The sequence below is a fragment of the Nomascus leucogenys genome, chromosome 22a (assembly GCF_006542625.1).
Source record: "Nomascus leucogenys isolate Asia chromosome 22a, Asia_NLE_v1, whole genome shotgun sequence".
Classification (NCBI taxonomy): Eukaryota; Metazoa; Chordata; class Mammalia; order Primates; family Hylobatidae; genus Nomascus; species Nomascus leucogenys.
Genome location: NC_044402.1, coordinates 87,819,324 through 87,840,052, shown reverse-complemented (window position 1 = coordinate 87,840,052; position 20,729 = coordinate 87,819,324). Strand labels below are relative to the sequence as shown.

At 33.4% G+C, this 20,729-nt stretch overlaps 1 protein-coding gene across 1 annotated transcript in view; it reads left to right on the top strand.

Annotated features, from left to right (window-relative positions):
* The window catches only part of CALCRL (calcitonin receptor like receptor), a 107,330-nt gene that overhangs the window by 45,536 nt on the left and 41,065 nt on the right, over positions 1-20,729 (top strand). The window contains exons 3-6 of the mRNA XM_030803458.1: positions 15,816-15,906; positions 16,079-16,248; positions 17,950-18,036; positions 20,266-20,398. Coding sequence (XP_030659318.1) covers positions 17,953-18,036; positions 20,266-20,398 — 217 coding nt within the window. The 5' untranslated portion in view covers positions 15,816-15,906; positions 16,079-16,248; positions 17,950-17,952. The remainder of the gene's footprint in view (positions 1-15,815; positions 15,907-16,078; positions 16,249-17,949; positions 18,037-20,265; positions 20,399-20,729) is intronic.

The following is a 20,729-nucleotide window of genomic DNA, read 5'->3' as shown; positions in this document are numbered from 1 at the left end:
CTTCTCAGGATGCTGCCATGGCAGACATCATTAATGAATCAGGAGACTCTTTCTGATTCACTGGACTAGATTAACTTTAACATTGCTCAGTGTAGCAGTTCTGGCTGCCACTACCAGTAAATCAGAGTAGATATTCAAAATGAAAATGTCTATCTTAGAGCATTAAATCAAAACTCCTCAATACAACAGAAAGTACCATTAATTTGCTTTTCTGTCTTGCTGTAAAGCCTCATCTCTCATCTCATGTATCCTGCATCTCTCAAGCACCTGGTATGTCCACACTCCACAAAAGTATCATATTCTCTACGTAGATGTCTCTCTCTCTCTTTCTCTCTCTCTCTCACACACACACACACACACACACACACTTGCAAACATACTTCCTCCATGTAAAATACATCATTCCAGCTGATCAATTAGACACATAAAATTTAATTGAGTACCTATAATACTGTATTACTCATATTTATACATATCATTCTACTCCTACAGAGTTTTAAGTATCTCCGAAAGCAGAAATTTTAGCATTTCTGGATCCCTAGAACTTAATATAACTTTTGGAACATATGAGGTTCTAAATAAATGTTTGAATGAATGAATATATTAATATAGTAAAAGGTACTAAGATGGAGTTATATCTAGTATTTGTAAGAAATTGAGACACACCAGAGAAACAAATTTTAGTATATCAACATTTTATTTGCTTTTAATAAAAATAACAATTTTTTAAAGTGTGCATTTACCTGAGACACACATATTGATTTTTCTCCTTCGTTCCTTCCAACCTTCCTTCCTTCCTTCCTTCCCTTCTTCCTTCTTTCCCTTCTTCCTTTCTTCCTTCCTTCCCTTATTCCTTTCTTCCTTCCTTGTTTCCTTGATTTCTTTTTCCCATCTTTAGTTTTCTTTCACCATGTAATAGCTCCATAGGAGGAGTATAGTTAGGATGTAAAATTTCTAACCTGGGTTAAGTTCCAAGAATAAACCAAAGTTCAATATTTTTTTCTTGCTAATATTTCTCCTGTATTTTTGATGTTTCTATTTGTAATAACACAATTAAAATATCAGAAATCACAAATATAATAAAATATCTACATTTTTGTATGTAAATTGTCAGTGCTCCACTCCTATAGGAAAGTAAAATCTGTAAAGTGAAATCACTGACAGGAGAAAAAGATAAACAATTATAGATCCTATCTAAAATTAAGGGAAATTTTCTAAGTATGTATATAGATCTTTTCCCTCAACTATGTACAATGGTTATTTTTATAAACAAATTTATTTATCAAAGGAAATACAATATTTTGTGCATGAATTAAAAATTAGTTGTTCAAAATAAATTTTAAGCAAAATGTACGTTTTTCAAATCAAAACAGTTCTATATATATAAAATAGAATTAATTTGTTGTTGAACATGAAATAATGTATCCAATTGAAGGAGCAATTCAGAGTTTACATGCATGATATGCTGTGTTAGCTAGGAAGGTTCTTTGACCGATGTGTTTTGTTTTACAACGTGAATATCATCTGTCTCTTAACTAAAGAAGGCAGGAGAGGTGAGAGAGAAGACTAAATGATCAGCATTAAGTCTTTCCTTAGATACACATGGCCTTGTGGCATTTACTTTTTAAAAAACAGCTTTACTAAGCTATAAATCATATACCCATACACTTCATGAGTACACTCACTTAAAGTGTACAATTCAGTATGTTCCCTACTTGGGCAATAGAATCATTAGAAGCCCAATCCTCAGCATTGCACAATACACCCATGTAACAAGCCTGCACATATACCCTCTGAGCCTAAAATATAAAGGAAAAAAGAATACAATTCAATGGTTTTTATATATTCTCAAGGTAGTACAACTATCATTTTAGAACACATTCATTACTCTGAATAAAATCCCTGTACCCATTAGCAATCACTCTCCATTGCCACAACCCCTGAGTCCTAGGTAACCCCTAATAGCTCCTCCATCTTTATAGATTGTCCTATTTTGGATATTTCATATAAACGAGAATCATATAATATGTTTCTTTTTTTTTACTTTTTTCACTTTGCATAATGTTTACAAGGTTTATTCATGCTGTAGGTAGCATGCATTAAGTACTCCTTCCTCTTTCTTGCCAAATAATATTTCATTGTAGGGAATATATCATATTTTGTCTATCCATTCACAAATTGATGAATATTTGAGTTGTTTCCACTTTTTAATTATTATAAATGATGCTAAGAATATTCACGTGCAAGCATTTGTTTGGATATCTGTCTTTATTTCTCTTGAGTTTATACCTAAAAGTGGAATTGCTGGGTCATATAGTAACACTATGTTTAACATTTAGAAAAACTACTAAGGTGTTTATCAATGGTTACACTATTTTACATTCCTATAAGCAATATATGATGGTTATAATTTCCCATATTCTTTCTTACACTTGTTATTGTCTCTCTTTTTTATTATATCTATCCTAGTGGGTATGAAGTGGTATTTCATTATAGTTTGGAATTGCATTTTCCTAATGACTAAGAATATTGAACATCTTTTCGTGAGCTTATTGAGTATTTGTTAGATCCTTTGCCCATCAATTTTTTAAAAAAACTGACACATAATAATTGTACCTATTTATGGGGTGATATTTCAATACATACAATGTGTAGTGATCAAGTTAGAGTAACTAGCATATCAATCACCTCAAACATATTGTTTCTTTGTGTTCAAAGAATTCAAAATCTTCTCTTCTAGCTATTTGAAAATATAAATTATTTTTAACTGTATTTACTCCACAGTCTATAGAACACCAGAACTTATTCCTCCTATCCAGCTGTAATTCTTTTGCCATTCTCTCCATATCACTCTCTCCCTGCTACCCACCCCAGACTCCAGTCATTACCATTCTACCCTACTTCTACGAGATCAACTTTCTAGCTTCTGCATATGAGTGAGGACATACAGTATTCATCTTTCTTTTCTGGGCTTATTTCACATAACATAATGTCCTTCCAGCTCATCCACGATGCCACAAGATTTCATTCTTTTTTATGGCTGAATAGTATTCTGTTTTGTGTCTATACCGTATTTTCTTTATCCATTCATCTGTTGATGGACACTTAGATTGACTCCATATCTTCTCTGCCCATTTTTTAATTGGCAGAGAAGATTTTTCTTTTTATTATTGAGCAGTAAGCTTTATTTGTATATTCTAGCTATATGTCGCTTTCAAATATGTGATTTGCAATTTTTTTCTCCCATTCTGTGTGTGGTCTCTTCGTTTTCTTGATAGTATAATTTGAACACAAAGTTTATAATTTATATGTCATCTAATTTGTTTTTTGTCACTTTCGCTTTCAATGTCATATCTATAAAGCCATTGCCTAACCCGAGGTGACAAACATTTTACTCTTATGTTTTTATCTAAGAGTTGCGTTTACTTTTTGAGCTGGGTATGAATATCTCGCCATAGGTACATATTAGTTGTGGATTATCCAAGAGCGTATACTGCTAAGACTATTTCATCTTTAGAAAAAAATTACTCCATAGATGTATTTGGATAAAAAAGTCAGTTTTGAACTCCTATTGGCTGGGCATGGAATATGCTTTGGGTGTAAACAATGATACTCTTCTTTTGTGAAAAAGAAAACAATCTGTAAATATCTACATTACAAGATGAAAAGGTGCTTGAAGCCATCTCATTTTACAGGTCAGGAAACGAAGACCCAGCAAAGTGACTAACCTAAGAATATTCAGGGCATTCAATCACAATCAGAATGCAAAATGGAGCCTTCTTATTCCACACATAGTGATTATTCCACTACACTGCTCCAAATAAATCAGTTAGGCATAAATCGTAATTTAATGGCTAATTTGTGAGGATTTCTAGAATTGTATCTGCCTTCAAATATGGCCAAATTAAAGGGCTCTAACGTTATTGGATTCTCCACCAATCCTGAGCTCTCAGCTGATTGCCTTCACTTGACCGCATTTTTTAACATTTTCTCTGTATGATAGGAAGGATGCATGAGAATCGTCTGATATTCATGCTGTACTTGCTTTGCAACCCCAGCAGAAAGAAAAAGCTTCCCTAATAACAACAATACAAATGTCCCAGGGAGAATTCCAGTGGTGTTGGTTGGACCACACATGTCCATGACCAAGCTAAATTTAATCAGAGGATTGTGCTAGTCTGACCAGATTTCAATCAGTTCCTACTTCAGTGATCAAGAGGGAGGTCTTACTTGAACCAGAGAGAATGGATTCTCTATAGGGAAAAAGGTTCGTTTTATTAAGGGCAATAAAGAAGATGTGCTAAACAGACAGTATCAACAGAGTTCCTCTACGTCCTAAAAGTTGGAATGTGCTAGTAGGTGCCATATAAATTTTATTTTGAGAATGATTGGAAAGCTCAATGTAACAAGAATATCATAACTTTGCTTATGGACTGGTATGCAACTTAAAATTATAGCAGAATTATATATTTTCTGATTTTATTGTTGGTGGGAAAAACAAAACAAAACATGTTTTCACATAGCATTTGACTCCTGACTTTGTGGAAGGAAAATAGGTATAAAGCTCTTATTCCAAAGAGCTGGAAAGATGTGTTTTGTTTCAGTGCTCTTTGAGCAATTAATTCTTTCCATATTAGATCTCCTGGAGGGAGAGTGTTCCATCAAGTACAAAGCATTTTTTTCAGGCTCCCTTCCACCTTTTACTAATTGGGCTTAGATTTGGCCGCTTGCCTCTTTCAAATAAAAAGAGGGTGACCAAAATCACCGGAAAATGGCTAATTATGCCCACAATGGGAAAATTAGTCCCGTGAGTAAGTACTTTACAGTGTAAAGTGAAGTCCCAAACTTAATCACAAAATTATCTCTCTTTAATAGTTATTCAACTGTTCAATCTGGAATGTTCATTAAATAAGCAAGTAAGCATAGAGTCAATGTTTTCTTTTGTTGTTCCAGTACAGTGTTAGGAAAGGCTATTATAGCCAATTTAAAATAAGTGAAACAACTCAAAAAGTCAAATACTGTATGTTCTGACTTATAAGCGGGAGCTAAACAATGTATACACAAAGACATAGAGTGTGGAATAATAAACATTGGTGGTTTAGAAGGGTGGGAGGGTTGTAGCTGGGGTGAGGGATAAGAAATTATTTAATGGGTACAATGTATATTATTCAGGTGATGGTTACACTAAAAGCCCAGACTTCACAACTACACAATACATTCATGCAATACAAGTGCACTTATACCCCTTAAATTTATACAAATAAAAAAGAAAAAATTAAAGTAAAATTTGGGAGGTTTTATGTCTTATTTTTAATTGGCTTAGCATTATATTCTTTAAGAAGTTCATATTTGATTACAATGTTATAAATAATTTGCTGGAGCTTTGGGTTATATATAGGCTCAGTATTAGTAATTGTGCAGTCATATTAACTAGATTAATATCCTATCTGGGAATATACTTACAATTCGCTTTATTTGATATTTTCATAACCACTTAAATGAGAGAATAAAGAAACAACCATAGTATTTCTGCAGAAGATAAAAAAAACTCAAGATGCACATAACCACCACCTTGAAATACAGTGTTAGTTTTCCACATACAGTGTTATTGAAATTATGGCAAATAAATGAAAATATGTATAATAAGCTTACTCATATTTACAAAAACTTTAATGTGGTATTAAAATAAGTCATATTTAGTGCATTCTAAGAAGTTTATATTATCTAATTTTATTTTTACAATAGCTTTCTGGTTTAGGAGTTATTTTGCAGAAAAGAAAACTATTCTTAAAGAAGTTGTTTAATTTGCTAGTGTGTGACTGAGTTGGATTTTAAAAACAAGAAGTCAGCTGGGCGCGGTGGCTCACACTTGTAATCCCAGCACTTTGGGAGGCCGAGACGGGGGGATCACGCGGTCAGGAGATCGAGACCACGGTGAAACCCCGTCTCTACTAAAAATACAAAAAATTAGCTGGGCGTGGTGGCGGGCGCCTGTAGTCCCAGCTACTCGGAGAGGCTGAGGCAGGAGAATGACGTGAACCCGGGAGGCGGAGTTGCAGTGAGCCGAGATTGCGCCACTGCACTCCAGCCTGGGTGACAGAGCGAGACTCCGTCTCAAAATAAATAAATAAATAAATAAATAAATACAAGAAGTCTAACTCATATTTATAACCAGTACAACTATTGTTTCTACTTGTAACTGGTATTAGACATCATCCCTTCATTATGTGAATGATTAAATGTCAGTTGGATACTACTTTAAAAATGTCAATATCTCTCTGGAAAAAGAAAGACTGTATCATTAACCAGTGAGACAACATTAACAATATATGCTTCCTTATATGTGAATTTTAATGTGGATTTTAATAGTTACAATTAAATTTAGGCATCTCTTCCAAAATAAAATACTTTCTAGAAGTTTTCATGAGAGTTTTTGATGACTTTTAAAAATAGGCAGTTTCTATACCAGGTCATCCATAGGAATTTAATGGCTTAAATGTAATAATTTTCTTTTTTTTAATTACTTTGTTGAGTTTAGGCATTGTTGAATCATTTTTTAATGTGTCTTATAATTTCTGTTACTCTGTGTATTTAAAAGTCTTGGCTTAGTGATTTTCTCTTAAATGCAAAGAAGATAAAAACTCAATGTAACCAAAATTCAGGAAATGTTAATTTCTAGTCCTATGAGCATTAAGCCTGTTCCAATGATGATGGTAATAAGTTTAGCTCAGGGTACATGAACTTACCAGATTCCATTCTGAGACATCTGGAAAGCGGGCTAATGAAGAAGTGTGCTTGCTTTTCTAATTTGGACTTTCTACAGTGGAGAAGAGAGAACTAGACTTTTCTCGAATGGCCTTTCAAAAGTAAGAATAGCTCTAAAAAGACGCAGTATATGAAGAGGTGAGAGCAAGATAAGTGATTTTTTTCTTTTCTTTATTTTTTATTTTTATTTTTTGGCCTAGACATGTTTTCCCTGAATTCTCATGTAATGAGAGAAAAATTAGCCAAATGGTCCGCTTTTTCCCCTGAGCTATTAGGTAGTAGGAGACATACACAAAGTCTTCCTGAGCCACAGGAAAGCAACGACAACAACAACGACAACAACAACAAAACAGTGTCAGGAGAGATTTGGTTTTAAGGCTATTTTGGCTTTAGGTTACTTGGAGTAAAAACTGTTTCTATAAAACAATCATTTTTTTCTTTTCATATAAATTTTGAACTCTTACTCAAGGCTTAATCCTTTTACCCTAATGCTTTGTTTGGTGAGTAGGAAACACCTGGGAAGGCATGGAATTTGCCCAGGTTCAATGAATGACAGAGGTAGGACTGAGGAAGACACTAACTTCCTGTTTTAAATGTTGATAAAATCATCCCTCACTAGAACCTTATGAATGAGTTCCATGGAGAGTGTTTGAAATCAATGAAGTAAGCCTCAAAAGCAGTAGAATACTGTTCTCCAACTTGATAAATACTTTTATCGAGGGCAGAAATCTTAACTTATATCTTACTACCTTCACACTACCAAACTAGGTAAAAGTAGATGCTCAATAAATAGGGTAGGATAACAAATTTAATTTCTAGAAGTTTTCTTCATTTAAAATGCATTTTTTAAAGTGCTAGAAAACGAGACAGTACATGTGTTTTTATTTTGGGACCTTGCCAGAATGGCAAGTATGAGTTGTCAAGCCATTTATTAATGTAAGCTTTGTAAAAGAATCGAATATGACATTGCTAAGAAGAGGAATGAAAAGAAGAAATTGTTGGGAAAAAGTATAAATGTGTTTGATGAGTACAAGTGACATGTAATGAGAAAACTGGTGGTTAAGCAAAATAACTGAATAAGCAAAATAGAAATGTGTCCTTCACTTTATGCAAATAAACAACTCCATTGTCCGAGTCAGTATGATACAGGGCAAAGGGTAGAAATTTAAGGTCAGAAAACCTGAGTTCTGAGCTTGGAGTCAGACCTAAGCATCTTTGTGACTTTGGCCAAGTCACAATTTGAACGCTGGATTTGCCTGGTTTGTTCAGTCAACATTATTACTGCCATGACTAACAGAATTATAGAGGGATACAGAAAATAGCAATAGCTAATGCTTATTGTATATTTATTATTAAGCAAGTTTTTTATATCTATCATGTAATTTAACACTTGAAATAATCCGACAAGGTGAGCTATGATAAAAGTTATAGGCAACATTGATTTAGCCAGGCATTGATTGGCATTATCTCATTTACTGGTTACATTAACCTTCTAAAAACAGCCACTACTTCTATGCAAATTTTCAGGTTAGAAAATCAGTTGAGAGAGTTTAAGTGTATAAGAACTAGCATTAAAGATATGTTTCTTTGACTTTAGTGTGTGTCTTCTAATTAGTATGCAACAGAAAACAGGAAGCTCAATTAACTATCAAGTTTTATACTCATTATCTAGTTGAGTAAACCAAGCAGAAAATAGTTGAGTTGATTTTCTTAAAATTACACAGCAATTTAGAAGCAGCTTAGAAGAAACACTTCTAGCTAATGGGATTGTCTTGCAGGAGGATGAATGTATTGTAAGTTTAAGAGGAATGACTGGCTAGTTGGGAAGCAGAGTTACTACTTTGGTTTGATGGAAAAAAAATGTAATTTTTGTCAGGTAAGGATTTTTATTAGTTTTCTATCCTAGCTGTACCAAATGACCATAAATTTAGTAACTTAAAACAACACTTATTTACTATCTACCTCACAGTTCTATTGGTCAGTTCTGTTGCCTTGGCTTGTTTCTTTGTTTCAAGTGTTACACGGTCAAAATAAAAGTAATGGCAGGGCTGCATTCCCTTTTGTAGACTCTGGGGGAGAACCTGCCTCCATACTCATTCAGGTTGTTGGTAGAATTCAATTCCTTGTGGTTGTAGGACTGAAGTCCCCATTTCCTTGCTGGCATGAGGCCACTTTCTAGTCCTTGCATGTGGGCTCCACAGCAGAGTCAGCAACAAGGAATCAACTCTTTCTCATGCTTTTATCTTTTCTGCTTCCCCTTGTGCTGCATCTCTTTGACCCTTCACCCTTTCTTTTCTTCTTTTAAGAGCTCAAGTTATTATTTGAAACCAACCTGGATAATTCAAGATAACCTAGGTCAATCATTCTATTTTAAGATCCATAACCTAAGTCATAGCTGTAATCAAAGATTCTGGTGAATAGGGCATGGAAAGGTTTGTATGCCTATCATTCTGCCTGCCATGTGAATCTTCTATCTATTCCAGGTATCCTCAACCCTAGCTATATATTAAAATCACCTGGGAAACTTAAAAAAATGCTTGTTCCTGGTCCCCAAGCACGATGACCTGAATCAGAAATTTTTGGAGTAGAATCGAGTCAATGGTCTTTTTTTTGACTCAGAAAATTGTAATAGGCTTGAAAAGGTTAGGAATAACTAAAAACATCAGGTTTCTTCAACTTGATTAAATTTATTTTATAAGCAATCTACTTTAAAAACACTTTCTGTATACCCTCTTTATGCAATCACTTTGTTAGGGTGTGTAGCCCTGGAGATGAATATGCTGCCTGCCCTATTCTTACTGTGCTCACAATCTCATGGCAGAGACACATAAAGAAATAATTATAAGATTACATGGTATGTTTTAAAATAGATATTTGAATTACTTGCTTTAGGAGTTCTGTGACATTAATAATGCCTGGGAACACTGCAGAATATTTTGCTTGATTTATACTTTATAGTTCCTCTTAAAATAGTCTGGCTAGTACCTAGAAACCGTGAAATACAAATGTGTTCAGGTTTCGGCATGTCCCAGTGAGGATGAAGTATTTATATTGTGCTTCCGCAAGTATAACAGGCCAAGAATTTACTTGGGTGCTTATTAAACATGCAGATTCCTAAATTCTTCTCCAAAAGGTTCTATTCCAGAGGGTCCTTGGTGGAGCCTGGCCATTTTAACATTTTCACCAAGTTTTGGGGATGATTCTGATGCAGGTGGTCCACAACCTCACACTTTGAGGACATGGTGTGTACTACATCAGTGATTTGGCACCTGCTCACTCAATAGCTTAAAAAATAATGCATGACTCAAATGACATCCTAAAGAGGACACATAGCTTGAGTTATAATCTTATATCAGTAACATGGCTTCAGGAAAGTGAAGCTTCTTTATGTTTTGTTTTACTAACGGCTTTATATATTAAAAGTGTGAGTGACATTCCAAGCTAGGTTGAAGTGGGCACTAAAGCCTTATACTGGAATTTCTTTTTCATACTTTATTGGAGGTCAGGTGCAGGAGCTCAAGCCTGTAATCCTAACAATTCAAGGAACCAAAGTGAGAGGATCACTTGAGACTAGGAGTTCAAGGCACCAGTGAGCTATGATCGTACCACTGCACTTCAGCTGGGGCAGAGTGACATCCTGTCTCTAAAAAAAAAATAATGAATAATAAAAAGACTCTATTGGAAGTAAAGATAGTAACTTGCAACAACAATTCTAGCACAAAGACTTAGGTTTTCCAAAAATAAGCAGTGAGAAAAATAAGTTAACCAGGCTCTTGAACTTTGACATTTTTTAGATTGTGTAGAATGATTGAAATAAGTTCCATCTGCCATGCAGGTGTGGAACCCTGGGATTGGAGTGGAGTGTTTATTCCTTGTTTTGATTCAAGAGATACGTAGCTTGTTTAATATGCCATAAGTAAGGGAAAGCATGTTAATATAATATATAGGACATAGCTCAACTTTGCTCACACAAAGGTTCAGGTTGGTGAACCTTATGGCAAATTAAATATGTGTAGAAAGTACTTCTGTTAGCCAACGTTTAGTGAATGGATACATAAATGAAAAACAGAGTATGGTTTAGAGCCTGTAAAAATCGAAGTTATTTCAAAAATACAGAAACAAAAGATTAAGTTATTATTTTTCTTAATCTTGGAGTGAACATACACTTTCAATATTAGGGCTAGGTGACTCAATGAAAAATAATTATTATAAAGAAACATAAATTAATTGAAAGTATGTATAGGAATAATACACATTTTAGAAAATAAGAAATAGGCTTGCAAGGCACTGGTATGCATGTTCAGGATTTATGTTTTTTTTGTGTTCTTACAAGTATTGATTAAGTCACATTGGTTTCTAATGCTTATACAATAAAACATGGTTTACACTATTGCATGTCGAGAAGATTGCCCTCTTAAAATTTAAGTATTTGGGAAAATTGTCTCAGAGGAAATTTGGGAAAATTGTCTCGGTAGATGTATAATATATTAAGAAATAAAACCAGAATTGTAAATTACATAAATTCTGAGTGACTAGGCAGTCATATTTCAAAAGTTATTTCAGATTTTAAGACATTTTTATTTTTCACAGTTCTTTTTGTGATGAAATATATCATTTTTATTTTAATATTGAAGATGTTGGGGGCCAAAGCATGGAAAACATTTTGAAATAAAGGGCTTTTAAAATTCTTTTTGCATAGTAAAGAAAATTATCTCATTTCTAGTAATAAACCACTTTGTTTAGTTTTGAAAAAGGAAAATAAAAGAGTACTTATAGGAACCATGAGACTAGCAGCTCTTGAAGAGAAAATGGCAGTAACAACTAGCAGTGCCAATATGATTACAAATTTACTTAACAGTATAAATTAGAGCTTTCACAACTCTGAAGTTCTTTTCCTACTAAACAAACCTTAGAACACATGGAAAAATTCTCTGGCTGGCTTAATCACTCAACTTGACCTATTTTCATTATTTGCTTGGTCTCTCCTCAAAATTAAATGGAAACTATTATATTTCATGATGTAACATGCAGTTCAATTATCAGTAAATAATTTAACAAGATCTGAAAGAGATTAAAAACGATTTGCTTAACAGCTTTGGTTAATTAGCATCAATTGTGTTTTAGTGAAGATACATTTAGAAAAAGCTAAATATATAGAGAAGTACTTGCTGAATCAGCCAATTAAAGGCAGTATGCAGAGAACCAGTGAGCTGAAACCAAGGATTACAGTTAAACATACTTCTCCTGAGAACAATGTCATCATTTCATCTCCCAGTATGAGAGTTTATCTAAGCTGGCTTTCAGCTATATTTGCAATGGCATTATGCACATGCCTTGCCATGATTCATCTATTATGGAATTTGAGACCTCTTGGTGAAAGGGATGATTCCTCCATAACTACCTCTCACCACATGTGTCTGCTGGCAAGGAAACTTTGATAGGTCCTTTGCAAAACAGATGACTCAAGTGAATTGCACTACCAAATGATTTGGTCATTGCTAGATCTCATGGAGCGTACAGGTGCCCACCATGTGTTTGAATGGCTGCTAACCTAAACTTGCTGCTCCATCTTTGACAAACCCAGGGGCCATACACCTGCCCCCTTGATTAGGAATACACAAGTTTACACAGTGAAAAATACCACCTTATTCCTAGTAGCACAATTTCCAGATCATTAGGGAATAGGGTAAAGAAGGAAAGCTATAAAAGTGGAATTATTTGCATTAATAAATATTTTGTGACTTGAATACTTTTTAATTATTGATGTCAGGATGATTTAGTTACCACTAAGAGATATTTCACTAAGACACTTTTTGAAACTCTGATTTCAAAGCCTATTAGATAAGCAACAAAAATAATGATAATGTTATTTTTGTTGAAAATGGAAACACATTAAATGTGTTTCAAATATATGGGGTTTGGAAAACCTTCAAACATGATTTTTGAAGCACTTTGCCCCTCAATATTTGGAGTTTATGTGCATATTAAAGGTAATTTAATCCTGACTCGTGTAAATCATTAACAAATTATTTTGTAAGATATAACTGATTTTTAAATAGAATAATATTTATTTACATTGTTACTAGCATATTTAAATATATATACTTTTATTCAGAAAAATATGAACTACTAATATCTTAAATATGTACTGCAATGCCCTAAATGTGGCTTAACCTTTATGTCTTCCAAATGCAGTACATAAAACTCCTGTTTATTTAACATCTAAGTAATCACAAAATTCAAAACTGAATAGTTTTCAGGATTTTATTTTGTAAGAAAGTAGACTTGTAGATATAAGAAACATCCCCACAATTTTCATTGTCAGTACATATTCAAACACTGTCTAAAACTTTCTAATAAAATAAATTACAATTAGTAGTTATGATCAGTGTTCTTGATTGTGACTTTAGGATCCTAAAGTACTTTACTGGTTCATGTTTTAATTCATTTACTCATTCATGTATATGGTAAACATTTGTTAACTGTCAGTCACAAAGGATGCAAAGATAAATCAGATATGAAACCATATCTGCGAGGGAAATAGATATGTTACTAATAATAATCATACATTCCAATAAATTAGTAGATAAAGAAAGTTAATCAAAGGAAGATCAAACTATAGTTTAATTCAAAAGGCTTTCTGCCATACTTTAGTTCTTTAAAATTTACTTAAATAAAATATTCAGTTAGATTACCCAGTGTCTCCACCATCCTGAAAAAATGAAAATTGATGTAAGTTTCTCCATCTAATAAAAAACAACAAACATTTGTAACAAAATTATGACCAAATATTAAAATAAAATATATCTGAAAAAAAGGGTTGCTATGCTTAGCTGGTTTGGGATATTGTTGTAACTTTTCTAATATAGATTATACTTTAAGTTCTAGATGGAAAAATGTGATAACTTCAGAAATGTGAGCTCTGCTTCATTGGTTTCTATATATTTAGGGATAAAATGGTTGAGTTTACCACATGAACTTGTTACTATCTATCTTCATTCATACTAAGAAACATACTAGTGATTATTAAAGAAGTAATAGAGGCAAGGCACGGTGGCTCACGCTTGTAATCCCAGCACTTTGGGAGGCAGAGGCGGGTGGATCACCTGAGCTCAGGAGTTTGAGACCAGCCTGGCCAACATGGTGAAACCCCGTCTCTACTAAAAATACAAAAATTAGCCAGGCACAGTGGTGGGCGCCTGTAACACCAGTTATTCGAGAGACTGAGGCAGGCAAATCTCTTGAACCTGTGAGGCGGAGACTGCAGTGAGCCAAGATCGTGCCACTGCACTCCAGCCTGGGGTACAGAGCGAGAGCATGACTCTTTCTCAAAAAAAAAAAAAAAAAAAAGAAGTGATAGAGAAAAGTATGATATATTTATAAAGTGCAGACAATCAGAAATCAGCCCATCAGAAAGAATCCTTAAATCTCTTTAATTTTTTGTTCTTTAATAGAAATCCTAGTAAATTATCATTAATATGATAAGGAGAGTTTTAAGAGTTACTGTATCTGTTAACTATTTTCAACTCTTCCACAAAAAATGTGTACAATCATTTATTTAGTATTGAATCTCTTATTTCTTTAGCAAAAATTTCTTGAGCACTCAGATTGTGTCAGGTACTATGTTAAACACCAAATAGTGATTTGCAAAAGCAATTTTGCCTATATAAAACCATGAATACAAAAATTAATTACTTTTTTATATTTAGGGATGGATTAAATGATAGAGTTTTGCAAAACGAATAATTATAAAGAATGTGATATTGTTTAAAGTAATCAATTTAACATAAAATATATCTGTTCATAAATATGGAAGTGATTTTGCATATAGAATCTATAAAGTAAATTTTTATATTAATCTAACAAATAAAGCTGAATAGGTTGGCATTTCATTAGGTTAGATTAAATTGCATGGGAAATAGAACTTAGCCAAGAGTATGCCATGAGTTGGGAACTTTCAGGGCTCCACAATATAGTCAAAATCATTTAATGGTCACAACAAATCTGTAAAGTGTCCAGTATCATTCCCTATCACATTTCCAGGTGAAATGTGCATGTAAGAGTATTGTCTAATAACGAATTGTAAATTGCTTTAATTTTTTGTTCTTTAACAGAAATCCTAGTAAATTATCATTAATATGATAAGGAGAGTTTTAGGAGTTACTGTATCTGTTAACTATTTTCAACTCTTGCACAAAAAATGTGTACAAAAATAAAACAACTCTTCTTTCTTTCACCTTGCTATTAATACTTGATGATAATTAAAGCTCCACTGAGAAGATTAAAACACAAAATTTATTTTTAAAGGCAGTATAATTTAGAATGATTGTGGAATTATATGACTATAGATACAATAAATAAAGAAATATTAGGCCAGGCGCAGTGGCTCACGCTTGTAATCCCAGCACTTTGGGAGGCCGAGGCGGGCGGATCACGAGGTCAGGAGATTGAGACCACGGTGAAACCCCGTCTCTACTAAAAATACAACAAATTAGCCGGGCGTGGTGGCGGGCGCCTGTAGTCCCAGCTACTCAGAGAGGCTGAGGCAGAAGAATGGCGTGAACCCGGGAGGCGGAGCTTGCAGTGAGCCGAGATTGCGCCACTGCACTCCAGCCTGGGTGACAGAACGAGACTCCGTCTCAAAAAAAAAAAAAAAAGAAATATTTATCTAACTTAGAAATGCCAAAGGAAAACATTTTAGTAATTCTATGAAAAAAATGTAAATATCTAAAATCAATAATTTTTCAAGTGAAAATGACATAACTGCTCTTTAAAAATTATTTACTCATAGAAAATGTGTACATTTCTAGACCAAGTGTGTTCTCATAATATAGATCTATAATTCATATTGAAACTTCACATGCTGTGAATATGATAATGCTATATAATAACTCAAATATATTGTAAGCAAAAGAGGCTTTTAAAAGTTGGAATTGTTCAATAAAAACATGATCTTAGTAGCAGTATTTTCTCTGAAGTTTTTAATTTATCATGGAAATAATTTTGGTCATTAGCATAATATTAAATTATTACATTCATCAATATTTCAGGTCTTGACCCCTGAATTTAAGAAATTCTTAAAGACAATGTCAAATATGATCCAAGAGAAAATGTGATTTGAGTCTGGAGAAAATTGTGCATGTAAGTATTGGGAAATTAAATTTTCTCATGGTAAAATGTAATAAAAACTAAAATATTAACTTATTAATTACTGAATTAAAGAAACTGATTCATTGTTTTCTGTTTATAACAACACTATGTTTATTAAAATTAATACAATGATTCATGGTATTTTGGTTATATTTTTCTCAAGATCGTCTAATAATAAAAACCCATACTGGCCGATAGAAGAGAAAACAATATTCGAAAGATTGCTACCACTAAAAAGAAAACTACCACAACTTGACAAGACTGCTACAAACTTCAATTTGTCAACTACAACTTGACAAGGTTGCTATAAAACAAGATTGCTACAACTTCTAGGTGAGTCACTGGCGAGGGCTAGCAATGGCACAAATTCTGTGACAATTAATGGTGTGCTCTCACTGAATGTCATAATAAAAATAATAAGTAAAACCTGTGAACATGTAAAAAAGGTTTTTATAATTATTTTTCCCAAATTAGCCCTGTCATAAAATCATTACTAGTTTCCTAACAAAATTAAATCTAAGCTCACAGTTCAGTGGCAAATATCTGTTGATTGGAAATTTTTTCTCTCCTTTAAAAATATTGTTTGCGTGTTCAGTGTATTAGTCCGTTTTCATGCTGCTGATAAACACATACCCAAGACTGGGCAATTTACAAAAGAAAGAGGTTTAATGCACTTAAAGTTTCACGTGGTTGGGAAGGCCTCACAATCATGGCGGAAGGTGAAACGCACATCACATAATGACAGCAGACAAGAGAAGAGAGCTTTTTTAAATCTCGTTTTTAAATCCATCGGATCTTGTGAGCCTTATTCACTATCAGGAGAACAGCGATGGAAAGACCCACCCCCATGATTCATTTATCTCCCACCCGGTCCCTCCCACAACACATGGGAATTATGTGAGCTACGAGATGAGATTTAGGTGGGGACACTGGGCCAAACCATATCATTTAGTTAAATGAATATTATATTCTATGGCTACATCCTGACAATATGTCAGAGTAGGTTGCTCCTGGACTTCACAGGGTGTAAGCATTTGGAAAAACACTACAGCATTTCTTGTCTCTTAGAATTAGGAAGCTAGTGGGTAGCATTTTAGAGGCCATTTTTCATTAGCTCAGAATTGTACTTAGTATTAAAAATATTCAAACAAATATTTTATTTGATACTCTTCATTCCCTGAAACCTTATTTGAATAATGTAGATGACTTAGGGAATCTTTTATTTCCTAATTTAAAAAAATTGATTTTCAGTAGTGAAGAATAATTTCTATTAAATTATAAGGACATTTTAATGATGTATAGATGTTGATTCTCAAGAAACTGTTTGAGAACAATTTCCTTCCTTAAATTACTGAAGAGTCAGAAAATTGAAAATGAGATGAATACTTACAGAAAATAAAGGTAAGCTTTATAATAAAATATGCTATCAAAATTTTTTATGTCCATGAAAAACTGTCTATTGTAATACCTTTATAATTTGATCCCAATTTTGGTAAAGGCAAAAAATGCAAGTTGTTTCTAATTACTTATCTATCTATCTATAAGTTTTTGTTTATGTCTAATTAAATTAAATTAAAATGTATTTATAAGCTCCTTAACATTTTACACCATAATGCTTTTAAACATTTGACACCATAATGCTCTTAAATATTTGCAGTTTTAATCTATTTTAATCTGCTGGGCAGGGTGGCTCACACATGTAATCCTGGCCAACATGGTGAAACCCCCTCTCTACTATAAATACAAAAATTAGCTGGGTGTGGTGGCGCTCACCTGTAATCCATCTACTTGGGAGGCTGAGGAGGGAAGATCGCTTGAACTCGGGAAGTCCAGGCTGCAGTGAGCCAAGATTGTGGCACTGCACTAGGCCTTGGTGACAGAGTGAGACCTTGTCTTAAAAAAAATGATTAATAAAATCTTTAAAGTAAAATTATTGAATTATCGTGTAGTTTTAAAATAAATTTTCTGTTGAGAATCATCTGCATTTATTTCATAAATATTGATGAATTATATTTCTTTTATTTTCTGCTACAGTTTATGTTATACAGCATATTCCATTTTGGCTTAATGATGGAGAAAAAGTGTACCCTGTATTTTCTGGTTCTCTTGCCTTTTTTTATGGTAAGCATAAAAATATATATATGATTATGTCTGTTATTGCTTCCAGTATACCTATAATTGATAAAGAATATTAATGAAGTTACTAGATACAGAAATTAATTACATTTTTATATCCAACTGATACAGCAATAATGTGTTTTCATTCGGTATATGCTTTTAGTCCTATAACAGATATAGAATGAGAAGGAAGTGGAGGGGATCAGAATGGGAAAGATGAATACACACAAATGCGTAAGACACCAGAGGAAAGTAATCAGAGATTGAAAAAAATGGAATGACTCTATGGTACATGTTGTACATAGTAGAGAAAATAGTTTCAACCAGAATTGTAGATTCAGAGTTAGATCTGTTAAGAAAGTGATTCTCCCATTGATGTTTCTCCCATTCTGCCAGTTGATTGACATATCTCGATTGCAAGGCAATTTAGAACCATGCACTTTGTTTTAAATTAATTTCCTCAATCATTCATTCAAATTAGCAGACATTGATGTTAAATTTGGGGCAGATGTGTGCGTAAGTCTGCACACTCATCTGCCTCTCTACATGTATACACTGGGGATATGGGGCCCAAGGTGGAAGGTGGGCAAATAAGACAAAAACTCAATTGCTCTGCTGGAGGAGTCATATACTTCATACACTTAATTTTATTTTTAATTATAGTAATGAATCACCCATATTTTTCTCTACCTCAAAATAAAATAATGACTGTGCTCTTATCTCATTATAAACATGAGAAACCAAGAGACATACTCTCATCTAATCCTGTGGCAGCTAAGAATTTTCTTGAGGTGTTTCCAAGCAAACACCACAAAGATGGGAACAGAAACTTGGAGAATACAGAAAACCTAAACGAGAAAAAAACAAAAAGCAAAAAAACAAGACTACATTCCTGTCTGCATTTGTATCTGAAAACATTTTCAAGTCTAGGAGCAAACATTTCCAAGTCTAGGAGGAGTCCAAATCCTGCACTTCTTAGATGATATCTTTAAGTTGACTTAAGCTCACACCCTCCACTGAGCGAGGGGCATAGAACATTACTTTCCTGCAGGTAATTCTGCAACAGATTAGCAACTGATTATTGTAATTAAGAAGTTGTGACTCTTCCTCTTGAATTCATGTAAGATCATGTATAAATCAGAGTCTGTGTTCCAAGTAGGGATAAAAATCATAGGATTTATGCAATTTTACGGACTTTTTGAGAACAGGAGTTATGTGGTTTTCAAATATATTAATTTTCTTGACGTTCTACATTTCCATTTATTAATTGTGTAGCACTACCACTGCATAAATCTTTATTTAGAAATTAAAACAATAAAGGAATGAAAGAGTTATTGTTAAATGGTGGTCACACAATGGTAAAACTTGAGCTTGAGTGGTGCTACCCAGTGAGGGAATGTCATTTTGACTTTACTAAATTCAACTTCCTGCTAGAAAAAAGAAATACTACAATGAGGAGGCAAAGGAAGGATAGGAAGATAACAGCTTATTGGATACAGTTAATAGAAATTATGCAAAAATTACCGCTAAAAGTGTTAAAAAGAGGTTTATTCATGCTTCATATTATAAATCAGAAAAAAAGTCATGTGGAAACTAAAGTAGAATTGAAGCTTAAAATAGTGCTACTATATTGGAAGAAAATAAGTATATAACTTGTCCAAAAACATTATTGATGTGCATCCAAGAAAAATTTCTATTTACCAACCTCATAAATGATGTTGCCATTATTTTGATTATCAAAATATCATGACAATGGCAATACATTGTATTTCCATGTAGCAGATATGTCTCTTCTGTTATCTTGATGCTATTTTATACTATTTTACAATAAGGAAGCAGAGGCTTTGGGGGAGGGGACAGACAATATCTTGCCGTCATTCATAGAGCCAGGAAAAACATTGGGGTCAGATTGGAAGACATCTCTGTCTACATTCCAGAACACATATTAAGGAATGTCTTGGAGCTGGCTACCAGAGGCTTCTGAGAACCAACTGTGCTTTCCCACTCTGCCAATGGTGACATCTTGTTGGTGTTTTGAAATTGGACATGGTGGGGATATTTATACCATGGAAATAGCAAACACTACAAATTGGGGATTTTTCCACAGAGAGCCAGTTTATCTTCCAGTTATCACTGCACTTGCTGTTTTCCACTGTGACAGACTGCCTTTGACAAACACATTTTCATAATCCTTTTCATGAAGTTGATGTTGTTGTTTTTTTAATCCCTTAGATTCTTGTTACAGCAGAATTAGAAGAGAGTACTGAGGACTCAATTCAGTTGGGAGTTACTAGAAATAAAATCATGACAGCTCAGTATGAATGTTACCAAAAGATTATGCAAGACCCCATTCAACAAGCAGAAGGTAAGCATGGCTACTTAATTGTAAATGCATTTGACATATTTTTAAAAGAAAACTACTCCCATTATATCATTATAAGTTCCTTAGCTCTATCATTAAAAATAGATTGCTACCTTTTTGTATATGTGCAGTTTTAATTATGTTTGAAGAACATTTTATGGCATCATGTTATATCGCTTTTTAAAAACAATAAAAATATGTGACAGTGATCTGTTTAGTATGATTCTTTTTATGGTACAAAGATATTTAAATCAAATAAGTATTAATATTAACACAAAAACACAAATCTTAATGACAGTTGACTTTTTCAGTTTATGTAATTGTGTATTTCTCT